Genomic DNA, 10,691 nt, shown 5'->3' with positions numbered 1-10,691 from the left:
AGAGAAAAGGCAACAGATCTGCATTGGGTGGCTTGGCGGCAGGTAGGACAGGCAAGGAGGTGACAGTATTTGAGCGTCTCAGGAGCCAGGAAGAAAATGAGCAGGAGGCTGACCTCCAGTTCAGGGACCAGGTTGTTTTGGCGGTCGTGGCCAACACACTTCGCAAGAGCAGAGAGGACATGCTGCAAACTTAGGAAATAAGCTAAAAAAGAAAATGCAAAGAACACATTACCCCATTAAAGTACCTACAACTCTGTTCCTACAGTCTCTTCCATGCTTATCTGAAACACGCAGAGTACAAAACTATAGATTTACACCAGCATTTTCTATGCAACTTTAAAAAGTGACCTACTTCACAAGATACAGCTACGGGCGACCCTATCCAGAGGAAATAAATCGATATGGGTATCCTGAACATGCAACTCCTGCACCGCTCGGGAGGAGTCTGAATTGGACGTCCACGCACAGTAAACTACCATTTCAGGGATCCAAACGCGCATGTGCAGATTTAGCCTCTTGCAATTCAGGGGAATTGCAGGGCGAGAACCTTAGTTCTATTCTTCCCCCCGCCTCTTTCCGAATCCTGCTGCCAATCACCCTTTTTGCCCGCGGAATTAACGCTAACCCGTTAACAACACCAGCACCACCAACCTTACCGTCCCCAACACAACTCCAAACTCAACAACGGCCTATTAAGCACGCAAATCCTTTAGCAGCGTGGGGGTTTTTTACGTTGTTGCGTAATGCGTCAGACATTGGTAGGAGGGAGTTTGGTTTCACTCAGCAAACCGGCGGCCTCGGCGGCTCGCGCCTGCGCAGTGGCTTTGTTTGTGGGCGGAGTCGGGGAGCGCTAGACTGAGTTACTGAAATGGCGGCGCCCGCCTTGCCCTTGCGAGGGTTGTTGCGGACGGGATTCATTTCGCTGAGGGGTAAATCGTTCCCGGCCTCTGTGCAAGTTACGCTGCGGAGGAGTTATGGAGTCGTGACTAGTCCGACCGATGAGAAGGTGACGCACACGGGTCAGGTAAGTAAAGCTCGACCGCTCGTGGTGGGATGCGGGGGCCACCCTTAATTTCGTCTTCGGAAGGTCCGGCCTGCCTCCTGTGCTTTCTGCTCTCCTTACTAGCCCTAGAAGAATGATTAAAATCAAATTTGTCATTTAAATGGCTTGCTTGAGCAGCAGCTACACTGTGTATCACTCTCATGACAGTTGGCTGAATCGTCTATGTTGTGAATAGTATTGCAATATATGGCTCTTTTGTGGCAATACTAATCACTACCCCAAGCTCTGTAGATCCTTGGAGAATTAATCATCCGCTTCTTAGCTGTTTGACGCTCCGGGTCGGTATGTAGTCGGAATATTTTAGACCCAAGAAGTTCTGCTTGAATGTTACAGCCGGTAGGTTGGCTTTGGGGTTTAATTTTTGAGATAAATAGACGTCTTGAAAGTAAGGATGCAGTGGCACAATATGTCCCACTCCTGATGACTTTCTGTAACAGCTCATGGGCGGAACTTGGCTCTGTTTTTTCTTGCCTGTGAATGCTTTTGTTATGTCTGATTTTAGGGAATGGCTATGTTAGTCTCTGGAAGCAAAATGACACATGTATTTTGAAGCACCTGAAAGAGAAATACCTTTATTATAATATGAACTTCATGGGCTGTAATTAGTGTTGTGAGGAAGGAGTTGATCAGCATTTGCTTGATTTTAGAAAACAGGAGCTGTTAGGGGAATAAACTGGATACTCCACCAGCAAGGGATTAAAACCTTCAAAAGGAAAATAAAAGACATTGCAGAGAATGGATTCTTTATGCCTATCTTTGTTGTTGAAGATGCAAGGTAGAGTCCCAGAGCTGTGTTTTCAAAAAGGGAGCCCATGAGTTTGCCAAACAGTGGTGATAATAGATGACTTTAGAATTTATTGACAAATCAACATATCCAAATTATATCTATCCTAAAGTTCTAAAAGAACTCAAATATAAAGTTGAAGATCATACAAAGCATGTTGTACTGTGTCTTAAAATTGGTTAGTAGGCCAAAGATTTCATAAGTCAGCACTGAATGTTTTTCCCTGTCTTTTATAAATACCTGGTATGAACTGTGGTGAAGTAAAAATAACAAAACATGTATCATGACATTGCAGTGCAAACCCTGGCCTTTTGTACTTGTGTTGCTATGTCATGCAGAAGCACATAAGGCCTATAGTATGTGTGGCAATGCATATTTTGTTGTTAGCCTAAGTATCTTCAAAAGGAGGGGGCAGTCTTTAATACTTCTTAATTTAAAGTGCAACATTTTATTTGAAAAATAATAATACATATACAGTTTATTAGCTATTGATGTAGAAATTTTATTTGCCGCTATCATATGCATATACAAAAATACAGCTAGGACAATCATAATATCATTAAAAAAAGAAACATGAAGCACTTAGAATTAAGCTAATAAGCATGAGTATTAAGACATTGAACATTAAGAAGCCTAAATCTGTAAGTATATTTTTAGTCCCATTCTAACTTGTAATAGGGAAGGGGCTAGCTTCAACTCTGTTGTTGGTTTGTTCCATAACATAGTGCCTGCCTTAGAAAAAAAATAGGGTTGTTGTCAAATGCATCTGTGGTAGGTTCCACAGCAGGTGCTTGTTGATGTCTTAATAGAATGCTGGTTCTACTAGCAATTTGGGCCTGAGCCATGTAAGACTTTATGCACCATTATGACAACTTGGATTAGGCTTAAAAGATGAGCCAAAGATGCTGTTTCGACACAACAGTTATGTGGAATTCTCAAGAGCTCACCATGCACACTGCTGCATTTTGGGTCATCTTCCATATGAAGAATGTTTTGAACACCCAGATCTCAAGGTTACCAGCACGAGTCACTGAATCAAGATTTTTAGTATGAATGAACCTTGTTTATCAGCCAAAGCTGATTAAAGATCTTCCTTGCAACAAAAGTTATGGACTGTCCAAGGTCAATGCTAGATTCACGAGGACCCCTGGCCACAAGCCAGATTCTTAGTGGAGATTGCAGCTGCATGCCTGCAAATCCTGAAGTACAACTACTGTGGTCGTTTTTACATTTAGTTTCAGTTTGTTTCCTATATCCAGTTATTTACAGCTATTTCTGTATGAAACTACCTCTATATGTATATTGTTCTGGTATAATAGCAGCTTGACATATTTTTTAAAATATTCAGGTGGTAAAAAAGAACCAATCTTTTCCTAATAACTAGTAATACAATGATTTATTGTTATTGGGTGGATAAGTTAATAATTCTAAATCTGTTTTGAACACCAGGCCTTTGAAATAGTGTAATGAAATGTCTTTAAAGTTATCAGGTAGAGAATAACATGTAACTGCTTTAGATGTTCTAATCTCCAAACAGTTTGAATCAATTGGCAAGATGAAAAAGTATGGTAGACGTCTGCAAATAAACACAATTTATTTGTACATTTGGCTTCATCTATTATTATAATTGGTATAAATATATCAATAATATTGAATAGTATTGAATTTTATATGAAAAGTATACTTCAAATAGAGTTAAGTATTTTTCCAAATCTAGCAGCATTCATTTGTAAAATAATCTAGGGATCTCTCCTATTTAGTACTGAATATATTTTGTTTCCCATAAGATATTTGTTCTCTTCCTCTATAGCCTCAGAATATCTGGAAATGCTACTAATTATGCTACCTTGGGTTTTTTTTCTCCCATTCCAGCTCCTGAAATCCGAATTGATGGTCTTTTCAGTATATTCCTTCTTTTATTTTAGGTTTATGAGGAAAAAGACTACCGGAGGGTTCGATTTGTTGGGCGACAAAAAGAGGTAAAATCTGTGTCAGAAATGTTTACTGTGAATCTGTATTTTCTCCTGGTATTGATGAAATGTTCAATGACTTCAGTGTAAAATGTCATTGTCTTGTGAGCAAACAGTTGATGTCTTAATCAATAATCCTATTAAAGTAGTTAGACTAAAGCCCATTTCATTCCCTCAAATGACAGTAGGCTTGCGTGTGATACAGTTGAAAGGACTTATAACTTATGGGAGTGGGTAAACCCATTTAAAAAACTTTGTCATAGATGAAAAACATCCTTATGCTGCTCAGATATTTCAAGCTGGTTAGTTCTGCACTTACGTCCAATTTAGACATGGTAATGGATTCATTCAAAAAAATAATCTGGCAATCTTAATTCAATTGGCATTTTATTTAAACCAGATTGATTTCTTTGCCTATTGATGTTATTGATGTTATATATGCTAGGTCTCTTCTCTTCCTCCTCCTCCTCCTCCTGGTACCTTCATGTTGGTCATAACTCCTGGCAACTGCAGTTTTCTTCTCAAGATTTTTTGTTTACCATTACCTTCTTCCTTGGGCTGAGAGAAATCGACTAGCCTAAAGTCACCCAGTTGGCTTCATGCCTAAGACAGGACTAGAACTCATGATCTCCTAGCTCCTACCCATGTGCCTTAAACCACTACACCAAACTGGTTCTCTAGTGATCCATAGCCTAAATTAAATTTGTGTTGATATGCTGATGTAGCCCACATATTAGTTGGGGACCATGTTTTAATGTTTATCTAGTCACATGGAATATTGCACAGATATATTTTTCTTGCAGCTTCCAAATCATTATTCAGTTGGAATTGTTTTAAAAATATAAGGTGATATACTTGAAGAAGGGAATTCCTCATCATCTCCTCTGCAGTGCAGACCTTTATGTGCCCAGGAGGCCCTGAGGAAAGACCTAGGATGTGGGTTGGATAACTGCAGTAGGAGTGTGTAAAATAAAGGAGGGACAATTTCCATTGAAGTAAACTTTACAAAAATAATTACCTTTTCAAAATGTGTTTCTTAAAAAGGTGGTGGGAATGCTCATGTCTCTTCTGATTTTACCATCATGTTACTACCATATGCTTTCTACCCTGGAAAATGAATCCTATCTAAGTTGAACTAAATGTAGGAATAATCTAGTGCTTGATATGACCATTAGTTATTATTTTAAGGAAACACTAGATACTTTTGGTTTTGTCAATAGTATGTTAGTATTTCAGATTTCTTTTGAAGTGAGTGAAATTTTCTTTATTCTTTTGGCTCATTTATTAATATTAAAGTGCAACTAGATCCTTATTCTTTAAATTCTGCTGCAGGTATGGCAGCATTTTCTTTTCTGGGTTAAAAATGACAAACAGCATTCAGTATTAGAGAATGTGGGGAAGAGGGGGAAAAAAGTTTCAAATGTCCAAAAAGAAATTTCAGCGAAACATAGACATATTATTGAAGACAGCCAATCAATTACTTATTCTCTCTGTTAGAATGTTGTGATGACTGCTTGTACTACCGCTGCTAAAGCAAATGTATTGCTTGAGTTGTTACATACTGAAAAATCTTTCTATTTCATGTTGTAGGTCAATGAAAACTTTGCAATTGATTTAATTGCTGAGCAGCCTGTGACTGCTGTTGAAACTAGAATTGTATCGTGTGATGGTGGCGGTGGAGCTTTGGGACATCCTAAAGTGTATATAAATTTGGTAATGTAATTTAATTGTTCATATGTGATCACTCATATTATTACTATCGTGTTTAGAAAAAAGTATGTATAGAACAATCCAGAATACCAAGAAATTCAGTCATTTTTCTGCTTGTCATGGAAGTGAAAAAATATATAGTCAAGCATCAGTTATGGCTGTATTCAGTTTTGTGGGTCATAAATTAAGACTTTTTGATTAGAAGTTGCATTTAAAAACCATAATTATATAGCCATTTTAGAAATATATCTTTTTTTTTTAAGGTTATCTTATGTCTAGTCCATGGTTCATTATCCATTTTGTATTAATCCATGTTGACATCTGTTTTTATTTTCATTGCTTTGCTTCTTACAGAAAGTTACCTATACATTGAGTTTTTTAATGAAATGTATTCTGGAGTGCAGGGGTTCTCAAAGTGTAGTCTGTGGGTCCCCAAGACCCTTTCAGGGGGACCACAAAGTCAAATAAGTATTTTTTAATCTCTGTTTTAATTTCTAATACTGTAAATATCAGTAGATATAATGTCCTAACAGTCAGGAACCACGCTGAGACGAGGAATAGGTCTCTAGTGTTTTATTACTGCTACATTAGACAGAAAATCCTAACAACTGAAGAAGCGTGGGAAAAACCCAGACAGATAAATCCCAAAAGTCAAGGCGGGTCTGTTCTGTGTCTCTTTGAATGACTACTCATCTCCTCCTTACTATGCATGCGTTTTCCCCCCTGGATAGGGGCCCCTTCCTGCTCACCATCAGTGCTCATGACATATAATCCACATAAACCAAAGCTCTTTGGGATCCTCAATCATTTTTAAGCATGTAAAGGGGTCCCGAGACCAAAATGTTTGAGAACCACTGCTCTAGTGCACTGCTTTATTTTAATGGCTTATGTTATGAAATTGGCTAGCAAATTAAAAGATTTAAAATAAATCTTATCTGATCTTTTTAATGGACAGAAGAAATTAAATGGTTAAATATTTAAATATTTAATTGGTAGGCAAGAGTAGTTGGAAGAGAGACAATAGGCAATTACTGGAGCAGGATATTGGATATTGCTCAGGCTATGTCAGGATATGACTTTGGAAAGCTAAGGCCTCCAGTAAAGATATGCAAATAACTGTTAATTCATACAGTAAAGTGTATACTTTAGATCAGTTAAACAATGAAGTGTTTGGGAGTTCAGAAATTGTTTTTCATTGACAGGAAATTTATGTGAATGTATAAATTTACCTACAGAAATGATAAAATGGTATTTTATTTTTATCATTTATATTTGCAGGACAAAGATACAAAAACAGGAACATGTGGTTACTGTGGACTTCAGTTTAAACAGAAGCATCATCACTGACGTGTCTGAACTATCAACTTTTTTTTTGTTATAAAATAAAATACATATTTAAAAGCCATTGTAAGTGATACCTCTTCTTAATTCTATTTTTTTTTACTCTAAAATAGAGTATAACAGTTCTGAGAGATACAGGATTCTTTATTTCATCCTTAACTGTTGAAAGATGCTGATATAAAATTAGAACTGTGGCATTGAAAAGGGCCTACAGATCATGTCCCTATGTCCACTGACTTTGTTCAGATTTATAACTAAGCTATAGTTATATAATGATCTTTAGCATTGTGCTTTCCTTGCTTCCCTCTCTCAGCCCAGGGATCAAAAGCGTTATGATTAATTTGGAAGTAATTGCAGTTCAGTATTATAGCTGAATCTTCTGTGATTAAGTAAATGTTGGTTAATTTAAGTATGCCACAGATAACCTCATACCGAGTTTATTAAGTTTCCTTGTTTCAATAAATAATAGCTAAGATTAACCACATTACACTGACAATATGGGAACTATAGTTTTCCTCATTGAAATATTTTCCTGTGCAAGCTGGATCATCAGAAAGACTAAATAAAGAAAAACGGATACCTTTGAATTATGGTGCTGGAGAAAAGGGTTGAGAATATCTTGGACCATAAAAGAAGTCATTCAGTACTAAATAAAACCAGATTGCTTCCTGGAAATACTAATAATGAAGCTAAAGCTTAACTATTTATGTCACATAATCCATAGGTGAGGGTTATGGAGGAGACCCTCATTGTTGGAAAAATCAAATGCAGTTGAAATTGAGATTGATAGAAAACAAGCTGGCTAGATGCTCTAACTAATAGCACAAGCATGAGCTTACAAGAAATCAAGTATTTACTGACCAACAATCCTGGCAAAACAGAGCCAGTTTGGTCTAGTGGTTAAGGTGCTGGGCTAGAAACCAGGAGTCTGTGAGTTCTAGTCCCGCCTTAGGCATGAAAGCCAGCTGGGTGACCTTGGGCCAGTCACTCTCTTTCAGCCCAACTCACCTCACAGGGTTGTTGTGGGGAAAATAGGAGGAGGAAGGAGTATTAGGTATGTTTGCCACCTTGAGTTATTTATAAAAATAATAAAGGGATAAAAAATAAAAATAGTATCTATAAAGTCATGAAAAGTCAGAAGTGACTAGATGACTGAACAATAACAAAGGCTTGGATATAAACAAGCTGTAGTCTTGTTGGAAGGAAACAGGCTGCAGGGGTGTGAGGTTTCAGCCAGCTTCTGACTCAGAAAACAAAACTTTCTGAGTCAGAAGGGAAACAGAAACTTACCAGGCAGAAACCGGGAAAGCAAAACCCGGAAGTGACTCAGCAGCATGGGAGAAGTTACAGGTGCTGATTGGCCAGTCTTCAGAGGAGGATTCGAATCTTCCAATCAGCGCGCGGGAAAGGTGTGCAGAAAAGTGTGCGAAGGAGAAGGCAGCCTGATTGGCCACAGAAGGGAATAGGCACACAAAGGATCGGCATAAAAGGCAGATGCACGAAGAGCAAGCTGCCGGAGACAACCAATACTTGGAGCTCGCAACCCCAGCGGAAGAGTCCTTACCTGCATTGGAAACCTTGTCTGTAGCCAGAGGAGAATCAGAGCCTGCGTTTCCTATCGTAGAGGACCTGTATCCTGCACTTGCTGCCACAGAAGATGATCTCCCTGCCGAATCCAGCAACCTCAGCTTTGGGTCCAGCTTCAGACCTCGCTGCAGCTGTTCTGCATATTCCAGGCACATCCCCAGCCGTGTCCCTAGCTCTCAGTCGAGCCTAGGATCTCCAGTCCAGTTTCATGGTGTTTCCAGCCTTGCCCAGAATCTTCAGTTTCGTTGTGCTTCCAACTTCCAGTCTTGCCCAGGATCTCCAGTCCAGTCTAGCCGTGCTTCGATTGCTCAGCATTGTTGAGGAACTTCAGATCTATCTCGTTGTGCTCCAGGTTCTCAACCTTGTCCAGGATCTGCAGTCCAGTCCAGTCGTGTTTCAAGCTCCCAGCCTAGTCAAGAGCCTCCAGTTCAGCCTAGTCGTGTGCCAAGCTCCCAGCCTAGCCTGGAATCTCCAGCCAAGTCCAGCCTTGTTTCGAGTTATCTGCCTTGTCCTGAGTCTTCAGCCCAGTGTACCCAGTCCAGCCTGGATTGTCCAGTTCAGTCCAGTCCTGCCTCCAGAGCCAAGCCTTGCCTGGTGGTTCCAGTTCAGTCTTGCCTAGCTTCCAGGTACCAGCCTAGTTCAGGCGGTGTTTCAGATCGCGGACACTCGCCTCCAGTTCCAGTTTTGCCACGTGCCCTAGCTTCTTCCAGTTCCCCAGCTCCAGTCAGCAAATCCTGCCTAGCTGTTTTGCCACAGTCTCCTCCTGCAACCTTGCAGGTTCTCCCGTTGTTGCCAGGGTGGTCTTGATCGGAACCAGCCTATCTCATTGATCACAAGGACATATTATAAATAGTTGTACTAATACAGAGTGGTTTTGATAATAACCACTGTCTGGCCACCTCATAGTCTGAACAGGACAGGGGTGAGGTCTCATAATCTTAAAGCTTGTTCATATAAGGTTAAATGACAGTTTAGTGTTGCATTGAAAGAGGCCGTTAAGTCAACTCCAAATTCCTATGCCCTCTGAAATTGCTCACTTTATTTAGAGAAATAAAACAGGACTTGACTTAGTCTGTTGAATAGATTTTGGATAAGCGTTCAAATTACTTGTGTTAATTGAATCCTTTTCAGTTTGATTTTTGTTCCAAGGAACCTCTTGTTTATCTGCCATTGAAATATAAAGTTTTTGAGGCATTCCAGAATGTGTATTCTGTTTGCGGGGTTATCTTTCCAGGCTAGATGCATCTGACAATGCCGTGCAGCTATGTCTCATAAGAGGTGGCTTGTCATTACTGAGCTTCCACTGAGGTACAGAGTTTCTCAGAGTACAGTTTACAAATCATTGCACTAGTAGGTATAGTAGAGAAATGTTGGGACATGTTATTTTAATTGCTCGATGTTGGTGGCTTATAATAGCTTAATTTCACACCTTTAGCAGTTCTTGATTACGGTTCCTGATAATATAACAGAAATAAGAATTTTATCCAAATTTCACAAGGAGGTCCAAAAGGAACCAGCTGCTAAATTATTATGTTATCTGCAGTCTAGGAGTAGTACTGCTGTTTATTTATTTAGAACTTTTACAAGCCACCCATCTCAATGTGACTGTGGGCATTAAACAAAATACAAAAGAAAAACTTCATGCTACTAAAACAAAAGGTGATCAAGACTAAAATTCGTTGCTTCCTGTGTAATGGAAGCTCTGCTCATCAAACAGGAGCTGTGAGTCCAGGAGGACCCCAAATGGTGCACTGAATCTTAGTAGGGTAGTGCAAATCTGCCCAGAGTCAAAGATGAAATCTCCCAAGTTCCAGGACCTGTGGGGCCCCAAACCCACAGCCACTCAGTCTTGGTATGGTTGAGCTGAAGTCTGCTTTTCCCCATCCAGACCCTTATAGCCTCCAGACAATGAGACAGAACCTTGACAGTTAATTTGGGTGCCAGGGGCAGCGATACACGACTGAGTATCTGATGACCCCGTGCCAATAGATGACCTACCCCAGTGGCTTCATGTAGATGTTAAAAAGAAGAGGCAATAGTGATTTATTGATCAGTTTAGCTACTTGCTCTGTATCACAAAAAGAAAACAAGCTCCAGGAAGAAATATATTTCAGTGTACTTAATCAACGCAACTCCTATTTGCCCCATATCAGTAAAGCATCATGGGGACCTCAGTTTAGGCATTTCATTTTGAGTATTTTCTTCTCTAGTCTAAGAACGTTGTAACCTTACGATG

General features: G+C 39.6%; 1 protein-coding gene across 1 annotated transcript; it reads left to right on the top strand.

Annotated features, from left to right (window-relative positions):
- Positions 1–817: 817 nt before the first annotated feature.
- Positions 818–6,924, top strand: NDUFS6 (NADH:ubiquinone oxidoreductase subunit S6). The gene is made up of 4 exons (XM_063298725.1): positions 818–1,024; positions 3,773–3,826; positions 5,408–5,530; positions 6,806–6,924. Exons 1-4 carry the CDS (start codon positions 869–871, stop codon positions 6,872–6,874), a joined length of 402 nt encoding a protein of 133 aa, XP_063154795.1. The 5' UTR covers positions 818–868; the 3' UTR covers positions 6,875–6,924.
- The last annotated feature ends 3,767 nt before the right edge of the window (positions 6,925–10,691 follow it).

The sequence above is a fragment of the Candoia aspera genome, chromosome 3, assembly GCF_035149785.1.
Source record: "Candoia aspera isolate rCanAsp1 chromosome 3, rCanAsp1.hap2, whole genome shotgun sequence".
NCBI lineage: Eukaryota > Metazoa > Chordata > Lepidosauria > Squamata > Boidae > Candoia > Candoia aspera.
The sequence above is the reverse complement of the archived record's forward strand: the minus strand, read 5'-3'. Positions and strand labels throughout refer to the sequence as shown.

What these genes read in the sequence shown, in the direction of transcription:
- NDUFS6 (XM_063298725.1), top strand. Translation starts at nt 869, where the DNA reads ATGGCGGCGCCCGCCTTGCCCTTGCGAGGGTTGTTGCGGACGGGATTC. An exon ending in TTGTTGGGCGACAAAAAGAG is followed by an intron (nt 3,827 to 5,407) that starts GTAAAATCTGTG and finishes TTCATGTTGTAG; the next exon opens with GTCAATGAAAACTTTGCAAT. An exon ending in CTAAAGTGTATATAAATTTG is followed by an intron (nt 5,531 to 6,805) that starts GTAATGTAATTT and finishes TTATATTTGCAG; the next exon opens with GACAAAGATACAAAAACAGG.